Genomic DNA, 21168 nt, shown 5'->3' on the forward strand with positions numbered 1-21168 from the left:
CATCATCAGTTGAATTGGAATCGAAAATTTTGGAAAAACAAAAACCACCACCACAACCACCAACGTTACAACTGCAACAATTGAAACCGAAATCATCACCACCGAAAAAGCCACAAACGATGACGATAAAATCAGTCCCACCATTGATGCAACAACAACAACAACCGGCACCATCGACAAAATCACCACCTAAATTTCAGCCAATAGTAATACCAAAACAACCGCAACAGCAGTCGCAACCGCAACCGCAACAACAGCAACTGTTATGTAAAAATTGTCGTAAAATTTTGACAAATGGCGATCTTGATACATTGAATGATGGTGGAACAACATCGGATTTGAATCAAAGTACGATTCATTCATTTTTTCAGCCACCAATTCGACGATCACGATTTTCTCGTGGCCGTCGTCGTGGTTATGGTCGCAGAGGTCGCGGTGGTCGCCGTAGTGTTCGTCGTCAAACATATCGTCGATCACTTTATTATTCAACATCAATAAAACAACAAAGACCACCACCACTACCAAGACAATTAAGATCATCGATATCGATTCGAAGAAATCAACAACAACAACAAGGTCGTCGTAGTCGTCGATTATCAAGCTGGACAATGGCCAATCGATTAGTACGTGATAATAGACAAAGAAGTTTAACATTGTAAACACAACAACAGCAACAATTTTTTTTTATTTAAAATTTATTTTTTTTAAATAATAATGCAAATATATGTGTGTGTGTGGGTGGGTTGTTGTGTATGTATGTGTGATTGATTGATTGATTGATTGATTGTAAAATAAAATTTATAATTTAAATTTTTTTCAACAATCACCCCCTCCCACACACACATACAGCGCATGCGTGTGTGGGCGTTTCATTCACGTTTTATAAATGATGATAATGATGGTGTGTATTTTTTTTTTCGTTTTGCCATTCGTTTCATTTCATTTCATTCATTCATTCATCGGCTTCAGCTTCTTCTACTTCCAATTTATGTCCACCTTTTTTGGCCCAATCTGGTTGATCTTTTGTCTATGGTTGTGTATTTGGATTTAAAAACAAACAACAACAACAACAACAACAGAGAAAAAACTTACATCTTTATCATCATCAACGGTAAATTTAGTGGATTGTACACGTTTCAAATTCTGTCGGAAATCTTGATCAGCTTTAGCGGCAACTTTGGCCATTTTTTCCAGTTTGGCATCATATTTAGAAACCTTTTTCAATGCTGGTTTAAGGCTTTTTTTTCATTCAAAAACAGCAAAAAAAATGAATATTTGAAAATTGGCAGAAGCAAAAACAGAAAAAACAAACAAACTTACAATTTACCACGCATATCGCTTACTTGTACCTGTAATTCATTGATTAGATAATCTTTTTGTCTTACATCATATTCAAGATCATATTTGTTATATTCCAATTTTGAAATACGATCATGATATTCTTGACAAACTTTTTTCATTGCATCTACATTATTTTATATGATGGAATTGAGAAACGAATGATTCAGTAAAAAACAATTTCACTTACCTGCATTCATGCCATCCAAATTTTTTGGCTGACCACAACGTTTCGATAACATTTCACGACGTTCAGCTGCACGTCTTTCCTGTTCACGTTTGACAGCTTCGGCAGCATTTTTACGTAATAATGTCTAATTGATTTATTGATTAAAATGATCTGATGATGATGATGATTGATCAGAAAACAATAATAAACTTACACGTAATTTACGTTTACGTTCCGGTGTCATAAAACCTTTTTTTCCTTTTTTTGCACGTGCCGCCTCTTCAAGACGTGCACGTACTTCAGCTTTTTTACGTTCCTTTTCTTCGGCTTTACGTCTTTCTTCCTGTGGAATTTGTTAAGAAAAAAAATTGATTGATTTATTGATTGAAATCAATGTTGGTTATTTAAAAACAAAGAAAAAAATTTTTTTTTAAGCATTGAAACAAAATGGGATTGGTACACTACTTCAGAAAGACGTTTACGAGCTTCAGCTTGATCACGTCGTCTACGTTCCATAAATGGATCAATATTAGTAGACTTATAGGATTTTTTTAATTGGATCGGTGGACATTGGGATTGATTCAGGAATCCATACAAATGGACAAATGGATACAATTCATGGTTCAATGGAAACAAACAAACAAACAAACAGACAAAGATTAAGAAGGAATGGCAAAAAAAATGCCACTTACCTCGGTTAGATTGGCCATTTTTGTTGTTGTTGTTGTGACCGGAAAAAAACCAATTCTATAAAACACCACAAATGAACAGAATTAAATATTGAGAATTATTTTCAATCACTAATTACAGGATTCTTTATAGAATCACACAAGCTTATTTGGAATCATTTGTGTGTGATTATAACTTACAAACACTTGAATCTTAAGACGACAAAAGAAGAAGAAAAAGAAGAAAAAAAGGGAAAGAATCTAATCTAGGTCAACATATCACATCATTCATTTGGCTTGAAATTCTGATTTATTTTTTGTCATGAATTTTGCTACTTTATTTTTTTCTCTGCCTGTTTGTCATCTTTTCACAACCAGAGAGAGAGAGAAAAAAAATGTGAAATTTTCTTCTTCTTCGTTTTTTTTTTGTTTTCATTGAATCGAAATTTTTTACTGATGAGAATTTAGGCTTTTTTTTCGCTTGCTTGCTTCATGGTGATATGACGCTAACCAATCTTGTTCATTCATTCATTCATTTAATCTAAAACATGAACAAGATTGTCGTTTTGACTTTTACTTTTTTTGTCTGTCGTGTGTTTAAAGGAATCATGAGAGAGGACTTGGCCATGATGGAAATTCAAATAACGAGAGAGAAAGAGAAAGAAGCGAATAAACAACAAGCAGAATTCTGGCATTATTCCAGTATTGAACACAACAGTAAGCGATAAACAACAACATTATCATAAATATCAAAAAAAAAGTGGAGAATAAAAAAAAAGAGTCAAGAATAACACACAAAGAGCAAAACATTTGTTGTTGTTGTTGTTGTTGTTGTTAACATTTCTGCGACACACACACATACAAAAATTCAATTCTAAATCTAAAAAGAACCGGAAGTTTTTTTTTGTTGTTTTCAATGAAAATCAATGTTCAACAATGAATTGAATAATAATGGGAAATGGCTAACTATGTGTATCGATTGATTCGTTTTGATTTTGAATATCAATTTTGATCGATTCATTTATTTTTTTTTTTTGTTTTACACTCAATGATTATCTATTAATTGTCACACACACACACACATACGAACACAAGGCTTTGGGAAATGTGATGCCAAGATATCATCATCATCATTAACGGTGGATTGATGTTGATGATGATAATGAATATATGGATATAGAATGTAGGTGTAAGTGTAACTAAACAACCATAGAATTCTGTAGAATGTGTTTTATTCTAGTTTCTTCTTTCATAAATATTACACACATATTTATATTTTAGAAATTAGAGATTTATACAGACAATGTCATCATATACTTATTGACATTGAATTAGATGATTATTTCTCTCTCTCTCTCTCTCTCTGTGTATGTGTGTGTATTATATATTCAAATTAAGATTATGATTAATGGTATTCTGTGCCCGTGTGTGTGTGTGTGTTCATTGATGCATTCTTAAAAAAAAAATTCAAAAAAGTGACAATCACGAACAATAGATGGCGCTTTTGTTTTTTCAAAATATGCAAAACAAAATTCATTCGAAATTTTGGCCATAAACACAAAATGTGCATGTGTGTGTGTGTTTGTATACGAATCAATTTGATCATCATCATCAATCAATTTACATAAATGTGGGTGTGTTGTTGTTGTTCATCATAATTTAGCATATATATATGTGGCCGATAGAAAAAAAATTTTGTTTGTTTACAAATTTTCAAAATTCTTTTCTTGTTTTTTTTTGAAATCTCAGCATTTTTTTTTCTGTTCACTCAGAATAAACAATCTTTATGTGAACGTTATGATGAGCAAAATTATATATTTACAAACAAACAAACAAACAAAAAAATGAAATTTTTGGCAAATCGAATGAATGGCGAAACGGAAATCAAAACATTATTGATTTATGAAGGTGTGAAAATAAAACGATGACTTACCCCACAGAAAAAAATGAACGTTGAAAGTTCAAAAAAATTTGATATTGATCGAACCAACAAAAACACGAATCGACACTGAATGAATATATGGATCGTTTTGAAAAAAAACAAAACAAAAAACAATACAAGACAAGACAAAAACCGATTTGTTGCTCGTTTGCTTGCGATGATGACGATGATTATGATGATGAATGATGGTGATCAAATGATGGTAAATGGTAAATCAAATCAAAATCGAATACTAAAAAATACAAAACAAAATAGCAATGAATCAAAAGAAGAAAACAATAAAAAAAACAATAAAAAATTATTGTCCAATTTCGATGAATCGAATCGAGTAGAACACAAACGAACGAAAATAAAAAAAAAGAATTTTTTACTGACAACAAAATGTCACTAGTAACAAGCTGTGAATTGAAAAAGAGACAAGATCATGAATGAAGCGTTGAGAAGAAGAAGAAGAAGAAAGGACGAAGTAGAATAACAAAAAAAAAAATGAAATGAAATGAAAAATTCGTCACAATTTTAACAGGCACGAAACGAAAAATATTGCAATGATGATGATGATGATGATTGAATGAATGAATCGGATAAATATCGATGATCAAAACCAACATATATATATATATTGCACACACACAAACAAACACACAAACACACACAGAATAATGTTGATTTTTTTGTGTGTTTTTTTTTTAACGGAATAGAACGGAAATGGAAATTGTCACCATTTATCATTCATTCATTTGAAAGAGTCACTGTGTGTGTTATGTTGTGTTGTGTTGTGTTGGTCGAAATTCTTTTGGCGGGCGTTTTATTTTTTTTTATTTTTATTTTTTTCGATAGAAACACAACAGAATTATAGAATCTATAGTCATATCATCATCATCATCATCATAACTAAATATAGTTCGATATACAATACATACATACACACATGCATACATTTAGGGTATAAATAGAATCGAATCTTGTAGATTTTGTGTGGATTCTTTCTTTCTTTTTTTTCCTACACAAAAGTAGGTGTGTACATCGTTTTGATGATACAAATAACTATTACAAACCGCTACAACAAAACAGAATTTGATACATGATTATTCATTGTGGATTCATGTGGATTCATGTGGTTTATGATAAGGGAAATTTTTTTTTTGCGTTTTCTTGATTCTCGATTTTTTTTTCGTCGTATCAGTAGCGGTAGTAGTAATAGTAGTAGTAGCGGTAGTAGCGGTAGTGTTGCCACTTATAAAGAATTTTAATTTTAGAATTTTGCAAGAAAAATTGTTGTTGTTGTCGTCGTCGTCGTTTTCAGTGTAGATATTTCCATCGAAAAAAACAAACCCAAACCATCAACAGAGAATGATGATGATGATGATGAATAAATAAAAATCAGATTGGAATGAAGATTTGCAATCAAGATTCTTTCGTTTTTCTTTCTATTTTTTGTGCTGTTTTGTTTTGTTTTGTTTTGTTTCATTACAGAACAAAACGAAAAAAAACAAACAAACAAAGATAACCGACGATAATCGTTGTCATTGAATTTTTTTCTTTCATCAACATGGAAAAATTTTCGAAAATTTTTCAACCATTCCATAATAGATGGCAGTAGCTGTTGCGGAAAAGATTTATTTATTTACAACGGAAATGGTGGAAAAAATTTTTTGTTTTTTTTTTCTCTCTCTCTCCACAATAATGACGTTCATTGACATAATCAATGAATCGATCAATTCGTGACCATTTTCATTTTATTCTTATTGATTAATAATAATCGATCTGAATTGATTTGATTACACTTGGATAAAAGTCATTGAGTGAGTCGATGATGATGATGAAAAACATTGTCACAAACAAGATTGTTGCCGTCGTTGTTGTTGTTGTTGTTATCGTCGTTTTCGTTTGATTAGGTCCATTGATTATAGATAATAATAATAATGGTTAATCTATTGATGATAATTGGTAAATCCGACTATAATTTAAAATTTTCAAAATTTTATTTTTAAACATTTATTGACCTTCAAAGAATTTCTAATTTTTTTTTTTGATTGTTGCAAAAATTATCTTCTTCTAGAAATCTCTAAACAAAACAACATTAAAAACAATGGATGGATGTTTACCGTTTGTTTTTTTATTTTAATACTCTTTTTCCTTTAATTTGATGAATTTGATTTTACACAGTTTACACTCTAAACAAACACGCACACAGGTACACACGACACACATCCGATCCGATCATATCGATGATGAGATTCGGACAATTTTTTTTTTGTTTCATTCCATTGAAAATGGCTCATTCATTCATTTTTTGTTCACACTAAATCAATAAAATTTAAATGATTACCATCATCATCATCAATCTGATTCATTGTTGATAGATAAAATTTTCAATCAATTTAGCCATGACCTTACAAAAATCATCATCATCATCATCATCATAAAAACGGATGAAAAAAAAGACGACAACCTGTTTATATTTATTTATTCATTATAATCGATCGATTGTTCACTGACGTTATGATTAAACAACAATTTAACACGTCGTCGTCGTCGTTTGTCATTGAATTATTATTATTTTTTTTCTCTCCAAGAAAAAAAAGGAAAAGAAACAAAAAAAAAAAAAAAAAAATCATCATCACCATTATCATAATCTTTTCATAGCCAATGATAATGTCCATGTCACAATCGATCAAGAAAATGAAAAATTCGGCAATATTTATTGATTGATTTTCTTCTGTTTGTTGTTGTTGTTGTTGTTGTTATTATTGCCTATCTCTATGAAATTGTTAATTTCAACATTTTTTGTTTGTTTGTTCGTCTTTAAAAAAAACACCAAGGTAACCATTGCTGTATTTATGTGAAAGAGAGAATAAATCTTTGGAAAGAAAGAAAAAACAAATTTTTTTAAAAAAAAAATCTCGTTTCCACTTACTTATGGTTACTTGCGCCCCCTTTTTCAAGATGGGCGCAACAACAACAACAACAACGACGACGACAACAACAACGACAACAACAAGTGTCTGGATTGTTTAGGTTTTTTTTTTTGATTGCCCATCGATGACGTCAAAGAACCAGCTTTTTTTTCTTCATTAACTTCAGTACATAAGGATAAAACGAATTTTTCTCCATTATAAATCCAGATTTATACAGGCAGACAGATTTTTTTCGTTTTCATTCTTCTCTCTCTTCTGTGTGTGTGTATGGACACTTGTTGATAGATTGTTGATTCGGCTCTTTCTCTTTTTTTCTGCTGTTGTTGCCAAGCTGTTTATTTGAATTTGAATCTTGTTAAAAAGCGAAAGTTTTTTCCAATTTTCAAGCCAGTTGTTGTTTCACATTGTGTCGTTGTCGTCGTTGTCGTTGATCTGGCTAGATTTTTCCTTCTTCTTCTTCGTGTTTTTTTTTAATAATTTGTGATTTGTGGCTCATCCAAAGAATTTTTCTTGTGTGTGTGTGTGTGTGTCCTGAATCAACATATTGATCATAATAATTTCATTTGTTAATTTTGTGATCATCAACGATTTAATTTTATCTGGCAAAAAAAAATCGAACATAATGGTCAAATATCTCATTATCGGTATTGCCACCATGGCATTTGGTAGGTGAAACAAAAAACAAAAAAAAAATTTCAGAACAAATTTCGTTTTCGTTTATTTTGGGCCAAAGTTTTTTTCCTATTTCACTTGAAGAACAACAACAACAACAACAACAAAACGAGAATAAGAACATGGCCTATTGAAAAAGCAGGTTTTTTCTTGTTTGCAACAAAAAAAAAAAAAAACAGAAACAGAAACAGAAACAGAAACTAGGTTAATTTTTGTGTGATAAAATCAAAAAAAAAATCGACCAACCGACTAGCAAACATACAGACAGATAGATAAATAGATAGATAGATAGCAACTACTTTCCTGAATAAGTTTTTTTTTCAGCAAAAAAAAACTTTCATTTTTACTTGGCTTTTTTTTGAGTGTTAAATTTTTTTTTTAGATCAAAATTTTACCATAGATCTTACTGTGGATGAAACTTGTCAATATAATTTACAGGTCAAACAAGGTCGAAATTTTTTTTTTTCAAATTTTTAATATATACGTCTCTGTGTGTGTGTGTGTGTGTGTGTATGTATGATTCATCCATCCTTTACGTTCAAAAAATTTAACCACATCTAATCCTCCCCCATACACACACATATAGATATTGAATGATTGTGATTGAGATTGAGACATGGAAAACATTTCTATACACACAAACTTTAGTGTATACAAGGAAATGAATAAAATAGTCAAATAAAACAACAACAAGGTCAAGTGTTTGTTTTGTACGTACTTTGAGAAGAAAATTTTTTTTTGTCAAAACAAAATCAAATCTTTGGCCGACACAATCCAGATGATGAGTTGGAATTTTTGTTTTGTTTTGTTTTGTTTTGTTCGGGGAAAAAAATCAGCAAGATTTTTTATCAATCAAGCAGATTTTTTTTTTTGTTGCCATTGTCTTTGCATTCGATATGGCCGATTGATTCGAATAATTGATTTCGATAATAATAATAATAATAATGATTGTCCTCGAAGAAATTGATTGCCGTAATAAATTTTTTAAAAAAATGTTGACAAAATAAATCACAATTTATCACACAACAAGGTTTATTCAGAACATATAACATAATTTCTTGCTCAATGTTTAAAAAAAAAAATATTAATCATTCGAATTCTATTTCAACAGCTGTGGTGATATATGCTCAAAATAGTTGCCATCTACGTGAACTCGATCTTTGTGTTGCATCCGGTCTGGCATCTGGCCAAAATTTGCCTACAACAATTGCCGAAATTAATAAACAATGTCAAGGATTAAAAGAAATGAATGATTGTATTGGAAATTATTCTCGCCGCTGTTCAACAAAATCGATGAGAGAATTTTTACGTTCCATTACAACACAAGGTGATGTACAATCATGGCATCAGAATTTCTGTGAAAAAGATAATTCCGATGAACGGCAACAATATTTAAAACATGCAACATGTTTAAATCAAGCACAAAAAGAAGCCCGTACTTGTATGCGTGATTTGACCGTTGCATTGGATCGTGCCATCAATAATGATGTTGAGAAACGTATACCGGAAATGTGCTGTGCAGTACGTCGTATGCGTAAATGTAATGATGATATTGTTGAAAATAAATGCGGTAAAGAAGGTAAAAAATATATGAATCAAATGGTACAATCGATTGCCGGCACACGATTACCGGAGATTGCATGTCGTGATTTTGATCCAACAAGTAAAAAATGTACATCAATATTACCGGCACCTGGTACAAAACCAGGCAATACACGTTCCAATTCAGTGTTATCACGATTGTTGAATACATATTCAGCATTGTAAAACGAACAACCAAACAACCAAACACACACACACTGACACACACACACACACATTGAAAAACATGATTCATGTTTCAAAAAAAAAACAAATTAATTCTGTTTCAGTTTATGTTTTTGTTTCAAGAAAAAAAAAATTGATTCTTTACAAATGAACGTTACAACAAATTCAACGCAACAATAACATCATCATAATCATAATCATCATCATCAGCAGCAGCAGCAATTTTTACAGATTCTTTCCATTGTTCATCATATCATCATCATCATCAAACACACATACACACACACACACACACACGATATATTCGATTTGATTTGATCATATCTTTCATTCTCATTTACTATTTCACTAATATGTGCTCTATCTATTTGCGCGCGCTTATGTTTTAATTATTATTATTATTATTATGTTAATTTGTCATTATGAAATCTTCATATAATTAATTATTCATCATTTTTTGATTTAATAATTAAAAATATAAAAATTAAAAAAAATAATTTGAATAAACTTTTTGTACGCCATCTGGTGGAGAAAAAAGTTAAATTTAAAAAAAAAAATTTTAAACACAATAGATGGCGTTAAGTGTTAATTAATTTTAGAAAAAAAATGCTTGGAAAAAAAACGATTATAAAACGACGTGTGGATGGATGGAGAATTTTTTTTAAAATAATTTTTTTTCTTGTAAATTGAAAATTTTGTTTTTGATTATATTTGAATGAATATAACATTCAAACAATTTCAATAAACAATTTTCATCTACACTGAATCGAAAGACAACGTGCAAAAAAAAAAAACAAAAATCGAACCTCAAATTTTGTTTCCTTTTCATAAATTACGTTCTGTTATAAACAATTGATGGATAATAATCTTAATATTAATAATTTGCCAAATGGTGATGATGGTGAATATAATGATATAATCAATGAAGGACAAAATATCACCATATCATTTTATGATGATAATGATGAAAAAAATTTTCAACATTTTCATCGTGAATTATTCATACTATCAATATTTAATGCACATTATATTTCATGGATTAGAAATCAAGATTGTCATCAAGATTTCGATGAACGTATTGCATCAATATTGGTTCAAGTGGTTGATATTTATCGTTTACATTTACAAGATATAAGATTATTACAATGGTTAGATGATTGTGATGAAAATCGTTCACAATTTTTAAGTTGGCTTTTTCATCATTCTATTGAGAGTTCATTTTATTTGGAACGTGAATTACAGCTGAAAATTGATGATATTACCATTGATCAAGGTTATGGTGAATTTGATCGCTCAAAACGTTTTCTTATCTATGCCGATTATGATGATGTTGATGGTAGTGGAGGAAATCGGAATAAAACTGAACATCTGGGCCATTATCTTGGTCATTTGGATTTTGTCAAAAATTCTAGTTGTAAACTTCGAATTCCGGTAAGTTTTTCTTTTTTTTCTAGTGAGATTGAAAAATTTCCCATCAATTAATTGATTCAAATTATTATTTTTAGGCAATAGCAAATTTTTCACATAGGGAAATGTTTATCAATCTGGTTCTTGTCGATCATCATTGTGATGATGATGATGATCATGAAAATTATTTACTGATGATGAAATTATCTGAAACACTTGTTTCCGGTTACAAGGGTTGGTCACAAAAATTCAAGTTTGAACAATTCTCACAACGACGACAACAAAAAGAAAATGAATCATCAATCATTGAATTTAAATTGTCGGCAGATTGGTCAATATGGCCAGAATCGATTAATGAAAATTTCATCGATAATTACGCTGCATTGTCGATGGGTGAATTTCTTTCAAGTTTATTTTTACGTATGAATGGTGAATATAATTGGAAGTTTTTTCGTCCATTTTTCATTGGTCGTTTTATACGATCATTTCAAGAAGAATTTGAACGATTCAGCCATCATCAGATGACAAATGCCGTGTTTGATATTGAAGAAAGTGGTATGTAGGATTTTTTTTCTTGAAATTCCAAAATTTTTTTAATTCATTTTTTTTGTTTACAGTACGAAAAACTATAGCAACATTGATGTTGGTGATTGATGAACCAGATGATCAACTATTATTATTCAATAGTGTTTATCGCCATTTTCATTCGAAATTCACAAAACCATTGAACGTAACGGATTTTTTGACATTTATTGGAATTTTTTCAAAATTCCATCATGAAGATCAACTTGAATTTCTGAAAATTTTTGAAGAATTCATTCTTACCAATTCTGTTGAAATGATTATTAGTGATGATCATCGCGGAATTTATCGTTTATTAGCCCTGTTATCTAATCATAGTGGTCAATATGAAACAAAACAATTGAAAAAGATTCTGGCACCATTTCTTATTCGTTTATTAATTTCATTAACATCATCATCATCATCATCATCAACATTGTTATTTAAAAGTATGGCCAACAACAACTACGAAGGAAAATTGAAACGTTATACCAAGATCTTACATCGTCTGATACATAAGACAATATCATTATTGATGCAATGTATTGATTATATGAAACCATATAATTGGTCTATATTATCAATAATGGATGAACCAATGTCATCTATACGCAATGTATTGAATGAAATGATTGACATGTTTTTATTGGCCCAGATTAATCGTAATGATGATTATGATGATGATGATGAAGTTGAAGTTGAAGAAAAACCATTTACATTTGAAAATGATATCGAAACATATCGATTATTATTTATCATTTATATTCGTTTAATTAACGATAATATTTTGGATCGCCAAAAACATTTATTACCATTATTGACTACGAAAAGAATACGTCTTTATTATTATCTTTGCCGTCGTTCCATTCAATATCAATCTACAGAATTAATGAATGAATAAGTGAATGAAAAGATGGTACAACAGGTTTTTTTGATTGTTTTTTTTTACTAAATAAAAATTTTATTGCAATTAAGCGATTGTATAGAAATTGTTTCCACTATATTGTTGTGATGCACCTTTCCATGGTATGATACGAAAACCGATCGGTGTACCATTCCATTGATCATAGACACGGATTCCGGCTTTTTCACATCGAACAAATATGGCTGTATGTTGATGTAAATGTGGTTCATCATAATGATGATTTGGACCCAAAAATGTGGCAATAGCTGTATAGGCTGGAATTTTTGAACAATTATCTTTCACATGTACACCACGACGCCATGAACTTGTAAGACCAATTTGTTTATTACCAGGTTGTCGATGACAATTTGTTTGCACTAATGCTGCACATTCTTGATCACGTCCAATCCAATGTCCAACATGTTTTGATGGATTCTTACAAGGAACATATGCATAACTGGTGGTTGCTACCACCACCAATATTGTTGTGATGGAAAGAATAGTAAATCGAATTGAAAACATTTTTTTTGTTGATTGATCAATTACAAACACTAAATTACACACACAGGTAGGCAATTGCTTATAAATGAAATGTTTTGATCAATTGAAAATCGAATGATCCACTAATCACTTAAAAATCATTATTATCATTAAGTATCAATTTAATTTTTAATCAAGTCACAAGGTTAATCGATCAAATGATGATACGTTTGCGTTTGACAACAAGTGGTTTTCGAAATTTAAATTAAAAATAAATTGTCACAATGTATTTTTACAACAAAAAAAAATTTCAATCAACAGGAAACAAAGCGGTAAATGCATTTTTAATCTCTTGAATCATATCCGTTGTAGTTGTACTACGTGCATGTTTTTGAAATGCTAAACGTGCACAACGTCTTGTTAGCATTGATGAGGCCAAACATGCTAAAATGGTTGGCGAATAATTCTGATATATTGATGATAATGTATCAGATATTTGATTCGATTCAAATGCTTTATGGCTCCAATGTGTAAATGTACCTAATGCACCGGATAATAAATCACCTTGACCACCACAACGACGATAGCTACCTGGTTCACGACATGTATAGGTGATCCGGCCATTCGACACAATATCTTCGGGACCTTTTCGTAATATTGTAATATGACCAAGTGTTCGAGCCAATAATTCAACAGCTGATCGTGCATTATCATCACCGGTAACGGTTTTGTCTGATGATTGTTTTGGATCCGATCGAAATACGGCAGTGTAAAGTCGATCAAATTCAGCTACATTCGGTGTCAATATTGCCGCAGTATAGCCACGAACAATTTCTGGACATTTTGATATGAAATATAAGGCATCAGCATCCAAAACGATTGGCATATTTCGTTCTTTAACCTGTGCGATCACCGTACCAACGTTTGATAATATTTGATCATTACGACCTAAACCAGGACCAATAACCAGTACATGTAATTTAGGTAGAATTTCATTGAAATCATTCAAGAAATTTGGTTGATCCAAAATTGGATAGACAATCAATTCTGGACTATAGGATTTTATTACAGATGCTGAATCTGAATTACAAAAAACATATGATAAATCAGCACCGGTTTTCATTGAACTTATTGCAGAAAAATATGGTGCACCAGTATATTCACGTGAACCACCAATCAATCCAATACGGCCAGCTTGTCCTTTATGAAATTCTGGTCTTAACGGTGGAATGATTGAACAAATCATTTGACGAAATTCACTAAATTCTTCATCATTATCGGCTTCAACTTTTGCTTTTTCATCAACAGTTAACTGTTCATCTTGATGATTCAATTGTTGTTGCTGTGGCTGTTGATTATCATCAGACATTTTTTTTAATCAAGATCAAAAATTTCTACCAATTTCAAAATAATGAAAATTCAATTTTTTTTTGTTTACATTTTTCCCAAAAACACAACAATGGGACTTTTGCTGTCAAAATAGACACAAACAAAATATTCAATAAAATATTCGAAAAGATTTCCCACAAGAGAAAATAGTGAAAAGGTGTTTGGACGGAAATCTGGATTTGAAAAACAATGTTTCGAATCGATTTTTGTTAACATTATTTTTCTTTCTAACCAACCATTACCATTACCATTTTCAACCGATGACTTTTCTCATTTCTATTTTGCGTGACCATTATTTTCTGTTTTTGTTTGTTTGTTTTGCTGTCTTAATTGACATATAATAATAATAATAATATAATATAATTCAAATTAAATATAATGAACTATTTGACAGTTTTATGAGACGGAATAGAAAAAAATGAAAATAAAAATGAAGAAGATTAAGTGCATAATAATTCCAGGTAATGTAATATGTAATAATTTAATTATTCTTTTATGCAGAATAAAAGGTGAACCTTTATTATTATTATTATCTTGTACTTGTATGAATAGAATTTCCGTCAAAATTCGATCATTTTTCATGTTTGAATGACCACAAATATCAACATCGTATTCATATACAACAACAACTACATATATTGTGGTTACAACATCTGAAAAGATTGAAAACAAAACTGAAACTAAAACTGATCATTTAATTTCAAACAAACCAAACGAACAATAAGTTTTGATCTGTGAAACAAAAAAAAATGTTTCTTGATTATGAATCCCGTTTATGGAAACGTTTGATGAAGAATAAATATTATCGTCGTTTCCATAATCATGTATTCTATCTATATTATTATGATGATTATATTCGTCGAAATTATTGTCGACAACAAATGGATACGGCAACAATCAATTCATCATCGAATAGAAGGAAGAAAATAAATGATAATGATGATTATGATCAATTGAAATTGATTGATTATAATCAAATTGATTATGATAGCAACGTACCGTTACGACGATCATTTTGGAATTGTATCGTACCAGGCATAATATCATTGATACAAACATTTGGTGCTGGCCTTTATGCTTTATCACCAAGTTATTTTCAACAATACTCGTTTATCGGTACATTTGCTCGTTTTAATCCACCAGAAGGTCGTGAATATTTTCTGACCGCATGGGCTATAGCGGCAATTTCCGTTGTCATCATGATGTTCATCTGTATACCAACACGAGCACGACAATTTCGTTTTGTTCGCATACTTTTTCTGAATAAAAATGATCGCCATCGTTTAACAAATGAGGAATTTGAACAATTTGAACGATCACGTGATCGTATATTATCGGCTGTTCGTAGTTTTATACTTACACTCGTTTTGGTTTTTCCATTTGGTTTCCTGCCAACGATCATACAGCTAGAAGCATATAAAATTTCAATGTTTTGGACCGTTATCTGGTTCATCATAATCAATACAAATACCTGGTATCTTTTCATGAGTAAGTGATTCCATCAAATTTTTAAAGATTTTCTCATTTTTTTCATTTTTTCCATTCATAGCACAATTTTATTTTCCAATTTTCCTCTTTATGATTCAATTTTATTTCCGTATGCGTTTGCGTAATCTACAGAAACGATTGTTGCGTTTACAACAACGTTTCCATCGTTATAATCATTTTGATTCGGATTCTGGCGGCAATGTTAGATTGAATCAACAATCAAAAATCTGGCGTCGTCAAATAAATAATGAATTTCTACGTATAAATCGCCTTTATGTTGAATTGCGTCGTGAAATTTATTCAAATAGTAATCAATTAAGACGATTTGTCACGACAATATTCCTTGATCTTAGCATGCAATCAACATATCTTATATCAATAGTTTTATTCACTAGAGTAGCACCAGCAATAACATGGGTTATAATGCAAATCACTACAGGTATAACAACAATGTTGTTAATATTTCTTTTTAGTTGTTCAATGTTGGAATTTGAAGATCGTAAATTTTTCAATCAAAAACAAAAATGTCTCAATATTGGCAATGTAAAACGGAATATTTTTACCAGCAAAAATTCTATTAAGGTGAATATATTAAATCCAATTGATTGATTAACATTCGATTCTATATAAATCTATTTCTACCTAGCTTGACACACCAATCGAACAAACAGTTGGTTTTACAATTATACATGATATTACCATTAATTCCGAGTTATCCGTCACTGTTTTGTTAATATTAGCACGTTTTTCTTCTTGATTGCACCACAAATTCGTTGATCATTATAAGGCCAGAGAGAGGACGACGTGAAGTATTTTTGGCAATACTAAATAAGAACGGGACAAAAAAGTCAGAATCAATAAAGTAGATTTTTTAAAAAAAAAATTAATGGCAAAATTAATACACCCACCCGCACACTGTTCCACTCACATACAAATCAAACAGTGTTACAACAGGCATTAAACACTTGAAAAAATTAATCCAAATAAAAAATGAATGAATGAAATAAAATTTTCCATTGAATAGCGTGTGCTTTTTAATTAAAAATAGTCGTCATCATTTTGATAATATGAAATAAAATCATCATCAAGGACAATGGGAATTATGTTGTTTGGTCGACAATTTTTTTTTGTTTCAAAAATAGATTTTGTATATGGATTACAATCTTCAGATAAAAATCAGCGTCAAGAGTCACAACATCTTCATGAAAAGACAAAAAAAAGAGAAAAAATCTTCATGATTTTTTTTCGTTTATGTTTGGAAAGATTTGACGCGATAAATATCGAAAATGAATTACATTCTGGACGTGGAATCCCGTTTATGGAAACGTTTTATGCAAAATGCATATTATCGCCGATTACATAATCATATATTCTATCTATATTATTATGATGATCGTATTCGTCGAAATTATCGTCGACAACAAATGGATACGGCAACAATCAATTCATCATCGAATGGAAGGAAGAAAATGAATGATAATGATGATTATGAACAATTGAAATCGATTGATTATAATCAAATTGATTATGATAGCAATGTACCGTTACGACGATCATTTTGGAATTGTATCGTACCAGGTATAATGTCAACGATTCAAACACTCGGTGCTGGCCTTTATGCTCTATCACCAAGTTATTTTCAACAATACTCATTTATCGGTACATTCGCTCGTTTCAATCCACCAGAAGGTCGTGAATATTTTCTGACCGCATGGGCAATATCGGCATTTTCCGTCGTCATCATGATGCTCTGTATACCAACACGAGTACGACAATTTCGTTTTGTTCGCATACTTTTTTTGAATAATAATGATCGCCATCGTTTAACAAATGAAGAATTTGAACAATTTGAACGATCACGTGATCGTATACTATCGGCTGTTCGTAGTTTTATGTGTGTGGTCATTTTGATTTTTCCATTCGGTTTCATACCGACGATCATACAGCTAGAAGCGTATAAAATTTCAATGTTTTGGACAGTTTTCTGGTTCATCATAATCAATACAAATATCTGGTATCTTTTCATGAGTAAGTACGACGACAATGATTCCATTAAATTTTCCCTACTTTCCATTTTTTCCATTTATAGCGCAATATTATTTCCCAATTTTCATCGTTATGATTCAATATTATTTCCGTATGCGTTTACGTAATCTACAGAAACGTTTGTTACGTTTACAGCAATGTTTTCATCGTTATAATCATTTGGATTTGGATTCTGGTGGCAATGTTAGATTGAATCAGCAAGCAAAAATCTGGCGTCGTCAAATAAATAATGAATTTCTACGTATAAATCGCCTTTATGTTGAATTGCGTCGTGAAATTTATTCAAATAGTAATCAATTAAGACGATTTGTTACGACAATATTCACTGATCTTAGTATGCAATCAACATATCTTATATCGGTAGTTTTATTCACTAAAATAGCACCAGCAATAACATTGGTTATAATGCAAATCACTACAGGTATAACAACAATGTTGTTAATATTTCTTTTTAGTTGTTCAATGTTGGAATTTGAAGATCGTAAATTTTTCAATCAAAAACAAAAATGTCTCAATATTGGCAATGTAAAACGGAATATTTTTACCAGCAAAAATTCTATTAAGGTGAATATATTAAATCCAATTGATTGATTAACATTCTAATCTATATAAATCTATTTCTACCTAGCTTGACACACCAATCGAACAAACAGTTGGTTTTACAATTATACATGATATTACCATTAATTCCGAGTTATCCGTCACTGTTTTGGTTAATATTAGTACATTTTTCTTTTTGCTTGCATCACGAATTCGTTGATCATTACAAGGCCAGAGATGAGGACGACGTGAAGTATTTTTGGCATTACTAAATAATAACGGGACAAAAAAGAATCAATAAAATAGATTTGAAAAAAAAAATGAAAAAAAAAAATTTAATGACAAAATTAATACCCCACATACAAATCAAATAGTGTTACAATAGGCATTAAACATTTGAAAATAATAATTAATCCAGATAAAAAATGAATGAATAAATTGAAATAAAATTTTTCATTGAATTGCGTGTCCATTTTCGTTAAAATAGTTGTCATCGTTTTGATATATATGAAATAAAATCATCAAAAAAAAAAAAAATGGCAATTATGTTGTTTGGTTGACAATTTTTCTTTTTTTTTCAGTGGTGTTTGTGTTGTACACTATAAATCGATCGATGATGGTCTCACAACATGTAATTAACATTTGAAATGGATTTTTTTGTTTGTTTGTTTGTTGGTTTCAAAAATGGATTTTTTTTTGTTTGTTTGTATATGGATGAAACACAATCTTCAGATGAAAATTAGCGTCAAGAGCCAAGAACATCTTCATGAAAAGACAAAAACGAGAAAGAATCTTCGTTTTTGTTTGGAAAGATTTGATGCTATAAATATCGAAAATGAATTACATTCTGGATGTAGAATCACGTTTATGGAAACGATTTATGCGCAATAAATATTATCGTCATATTCATAATCATGTATTCTATCTATATTATTATGATGATCATATTCGTCGAAATTATCGTCGTCGACAACAACAACAACAACAATCACGGCCATCGAATTTTGATCATTGGGAATCAATGGATTATGAACAGATTGATTTCGACAACAACATTCGGTTACGTCGATCATTTTGGAATGTTATCATACCAGGTTTGATGTCCACAATACAAACAATCGGTGCTGGCCTATATGTATTATCGCCTGGTTATTTTCAACAATTTTCATTTTTCAACACTTTTGCACGATTCAATACACCAGAAGGACGGATATATTTTCTTACTGCATGGGCAATATCAGCAGGTTCAGTAGTCATAATGTTATTTTATTGTCTACCAACACGTTTAGAACAATTTCAATTTCTTCGTATACTTCGTATGAATTCTGGTAATAATCATCGATTGAATGCTAAAGAATTCGAACACTATGAACGAACACGTGATCGTACATTTTCAGCTATACGTAGTTTTATGTCCATTTTTGGACTACTATTTCCATTCGGTTTCATACCAATAATGATTGAACAAGAAGCATATAAAATTTCATTATTTTGGACCATTTTCTGGTTCATCATAATCAATATGAATCAATGTTATCTATCAACAGCTCAATATTTTAGTCCAATATTTATTACATTACTACAATATTATTTCCGATTACGGCAACGTAATCTACAGAAACGTTTACTACGTTTACAGCGACGTTTTCATATAAAACAAAATATAATCAACAACAACAACAAGATATGGATACGGAAAATAAATAATGATATTGTTCGCATTAATCGTTTATATGATGAATTACGACAGGAAATTCATTCGGCCAGCAATCAATCACGTAGATTTGTAACGGCAATATTTTTCGATCTTTGTTTACAGGCAACATATCTGATATCGGTGGCCATATTCACATTGGTTGCACCGGCCATAAAATTGGCCATATTGCAGATTACCATTGGCATTATAACAATGTTGGCAACATTTTTATATAGTTCATCAATGATTGAACATGAAGATTGGAAATTTTATTGTCTAAAACAAAAATGTCTTAATCATTTTAGTAATTCTAAACAGAATATTGTCACCATCAAGAATTTGATCAAGGTTTGTCAATAATAATTTATGGCAAAACGAAAAAATTTCTAAAAAAAAAAAATTTTCTTCCACACCATAGCTTGGTACACCGATCGAACGATCATTTGGTTTCACATTGATACATGATATTGTCATTAGTTCGCATTTATCCGTCACTGTTTTGATTAATATTAGCACATTTTTCTTTTTGCTTGCATCACAATTTCGTTGATAGAATGAGAAAAGAGCTAGAAATTAATTAATTTGATAATTTAAATAAATTGAACAATCAAATGATAAATTGTGTGAATTTTAATCGAGTTAAAAAAATTTGTGCAATACAAATCGGTTTTGATTCAATCATTTTCTTTGTCAACATTTTGTTGTTGTTGTTGTTGTTGTTTCATATCGGCGGTGGTCGTTTGTTCAACAACAAAATTGACCAAATCGTTAAAACCATCGTCAGTGATGACCGTTGCATCACAATGATGATCAAACAATGAAGATAACGATGTTCCAATTGGTTGTTCTGCTTGTTGTTTATATGTTTGTAATATTTGTAGCTTTTCTTCTTCACTCAACCTGAAATCTGATTCTTGTGTCTCGTTTTCGTCATCGCCATAATCATCAGCTAATCGGATATTAACGGATAATAATCATCATCATCATTCCATTGAGATGACTGGTCCTGCTGCTGCTGTTGTTCTTGACTTATTCTCGAATCAGTTGGTTATGTAATTTCTTTGTTTCCATGTGTCATATTTGTTTTTTTTTTGTAAAAAAAATAGTAAGAATTAATTGAAAACGAGAATAGTGATCTTTTGAACGACAAAATCATATGACCATGATCAATTTCTTAGAAATG

At 30.5% G+C, this 21168-nt stretch overlaps 8 protein-coding genes across 12 annotated transcripts; 5 read left to right on the forward strand and 3 right to left on the reverse strand.

The window, feature by feature from the left end:
- Positions 1 to 764: 764 nt before the first annotated feature.
- On the reverse strand, positions 765 to 4968 carry wupA (troponin wings up A). 5 transcript variants are annotated; one of them, XM_075730586.1, is made up of 9 exons: positions 4493 to 4968; positions 4109 to 4349; positions 2200 to 2254; positions 1973 to 2044; positions 1722 to 1850; positions 1529 to 1652; positions 1321 to 1465; positions 1093 to 1237; positions 765 to 1027 (listed from the first exon to the last, which is right to left on the reverse strand). In XM_075730586.1, exons 3-9 carry the CDS (start codon positions 2215 to 2217, stop codon positions 953 to 955), a joined length of 708 nt encoding a protein of 235 aa, XP_075586701.1. In that variant the 5' UTR covers positions 2218 to 2254; positions 4109 to 4349; positions 4493 to 4968; the 3' UTR covers positions 765 to 952. The 5 variants fall into 5 exon arrangements, with proteins under 5 accessions (XP_075586701.1, XP_075586702.1, XP_075586704.1 ...); XM_075730587.1 differs by having other exon boundaries at positions 4489 to 4968; XM_075730589.1 differs by lacking the exon at positions 1973 to 2044 and having other exon boundaries at positions 4493 to 4961.
- A 2266-nt stretch (positions 4969 to 7234) lies between these two features.
- On the forward strand, positions 7235 to 9968 carry LOC124490874 (uncharacterized). The gene is made up of 2 exons (XM_047053439.2): positions 7235 to 7700; positions 8819 to 9968. Exons 1-2 carry the CDS (start codon positions 7658 to 7660, stop codon positions 9472 to 9474), a joined length of 699 nt encoding a protein of 232 aa, XP_046909395.1. The 5' UTR covers positions 7235 to 7657; the 3' UTR covers positions 9475 to 9968.
- A 153-nt stretch (positions 9969 to 10121) lies between these two features.
- Positions 10122 to 12412, forward strand: LOC124491302 (uncharacterized). Its single transcript, XM_047053948.2, has 3 exons — positions 10122 to 10905; positions 10980 to 11436; positions 11499 to 12412. Exons 1-3 carry the CDS (start codon positions 10330 to 10332, stop codon positions 12341 to 12343), a joined length of 1878 nt encoding a protein of 625 aa, XP_046909904.2. The 5' UTR covers positions 10122 to 10329; the 3' UTR covers positions 12344 to 12412.
- LOC124491199 (domesticated amidase effector 2) lies at positions 12265 to 12868 on the reverse strand. The gene has a single exon (XM_047053827.2). The coding sequence runs from the start codon at positions 12866 to 12868 to the stop codon at positions 12413 to 12415; it is 456 nt and encodes a 151-aa protein (XP_046909783.2). The 3' UTR covers positions 12265 to 12412.
- Positions 12869 to 12993: 125 nt separating this feature from the next.
- Naxd (NAD(P)HX dehydratase) lies at positions 12994 to 14337 on the reverse strand. The gene has a single exon (XM_047064415.2). It carries the CDS (start codon positions 14193 to 14195, stop codon positions 13137 to 13139), a length of 1059 nt encoding a protein of 352 aa, XP_046920371.2. The 5' UTR covers positions 14196 to 14337; the 3' UTR covers positions 12994 to 13136.
- A 445-nt stretch (positions 14338 to 14782) lies between these two features.
- On the forward strand, positions 14783 to 16615 carry LOC124500626 (uncharacterized). Its single transcript, XM_047064720.2, has 3 exons — positions 14783 to 15703; positions 15765 to 16285; positions 16350 to 16615. The coding sequence occupies exons 1-3, from the start codon at positions 14965 to 14967 to the stop codon at positions 16458 to 16460; spliced, it is 1371 nt and encodes a 456-aa protein (XP_046920676.2). The 5' UTR covers positions 14783 to 14964; the 3' UTR covers positions 16461 to 16615.
- A 671-nt stretch (positions 16616 to 17286) lies between these two features.
- Positions 17287 to 18569, forward strand: LOC124500574 (uncharacterized). The gene is made up of 3 exons (XM_047064661.2): positions 17287 to 17731; positions 17793 to 18313; positions 18378 to 18569. Exons 1-3 carry the CDS (start codon positions 17287 to 17289, stop codon positions 18507 to 18509), a joined length of 1098 nt encoding a protein of 365 aa, XP_046920617.2. The 3' UTR covers positions 18510 to 18569.
- Positions 18570 to 19139: 570 nt separating this feature from the next.
- LOC124500653 (uncharacterized) lies at positions 19140 to 20535 on the forward strand. Its single transcript, XM_047064749.2, has 2 exons — positions 19140 to 20333; positions 20404 to 20535. Exons 1-2 carry the CDS (start codon positions 19170 to 19172, stop codon positions 20533 to 20535), a joined length of 1296 nt encoding a protein of 431 aa, XP_046920705.2. The 5' UTR covers positions 19140 to 19169.
- Positions 20536 to 21168: the final 633 nt, after the last annotated feature.

Source organism: Dermatophagoides farinae, chromosome 4 (assembly GCF_024713945.1).
Source record: "Dermatophagoides farinae isolate YC_2012a chromosome 4, ASM2471394v1, whole genome shotgun sequence".
In the NCBI taxonomy this organism is placed as follows: domain Eukaryota; kingdom Metazoa; phylum Arthropoda; class Arachnida; order Sarcoptiformes; family Pyroglyphidae; genus Dermatophagoides; species Dermatophagoides farinae.

Coding starts and splice junctions, on each gene's coding strand:
- LOC124491302 (XM_047053948.2), top strand. CDS start 10,330: ATGGATAATAATCTTAATATTAATAATTTGCCAAATGGTGATGATGGT. Junction 10,906..10,979: donor GTTGTAAACTTCGAATTCCG/GTAAGTTTTTCT, acceptor TATTATTTTTAG/GCAATAGCAAATTTTTCACA. Junction 11,437..11,498: donor GTTTGATATTGAAGAAAGTG/GTATGTAGGATT, acceptor TTTTGTTTACAG/TACGAAAAACTATAGCAACA.
- LOC124491199 (XM_047053827.2), bottom strand. CDS start 12,868: ATGTTTTCAATTCGATTTACTATTCTTTCCATCACAACAATATTGGTG.
- LOC124500653 (XM_047064749.2), top strand. CDS start 19,170: ATGCGCAATAAATATTATCGTCATATTCATAATCATGTATTCTATCTA. Junction 20,334..20,403: donor CCATCAAGAATTTGATCAAG/GTTTGTCAATAA, acceptor TCCACACCATAG/CTTGGTACACCGATCGAACG.
- wupA (XM_075730586.1), bottom strand. Junction 1,851..1,972: donor CTCGTAAACGTCTTTCTGAA/GTAGTGTACCAA, acceptor CAAATTCCACAG/GAAGAAAGACGTAAAGCCGA. Junction 1,653..1,721: donor AACGTAAACGTAAATTACGT/GTAAGTTTATTA, acceptor TAAATCAATTAG/ACATTATTACGTAAAAATGC.
- LOC124500626 (XM_047064720.2), top strand. CDS start 14,965: ATGTTTCTTGATTATGAATCCCGTTTATGGAAACGTTTGATGAAGAAT. Junction 15,704..15,764: donor TACCTGGTATCTTTTCATGA/GTAAGTGATTCC, acceptor TTCCATTCATAG/CACAATTTTATTTTCCAATT. Junction 16,286..16,349: donor CCAGCAAAAATTCTATTAAG/GTGAATATATTA, acceptor ATTTCTACCTAG/CTTGACACACCAATCGAACA.
- LOC124490874 (XM_047053439.2), top strand. CDS start 7,658: ATGGTCAAATATCTCATTATCGGTATTGCCACCATGGCATTTG. Junction 7,701..8,818: donor TATTGCCACCATGGCATTTG/GTAGGTGAAACA, acceptor CTATTTCAACAG/CTGTGGTGATATATGCTCAA.
- Naxd (XM_047064415.2), bottom strand. CDS start 14,195: ATGTCTGATGATAATCAACAGCCACAGCAACAACAATTGAATCATCAA.
- LOC124500574 (XM_047064661.2), top strand. CDS start 17,287: ATGTCAACGATTCAAACACTCGGTGCTGGCCTTTATGCTCTATCACCA. Junction 17,732..17,792: donor TATCTGGTATCTTTTCATGA/GTAAGTACGACG, acceptor TTCCATTTATAG/CGCAATATTATTTCCCAATT. Junction 18,314..18,377: donor CCAGCAAAAATTCTATTAAG/GTGAATATATTA, acceptor ATTTCTACCTAG/CTTGACACACCAATCGAACA.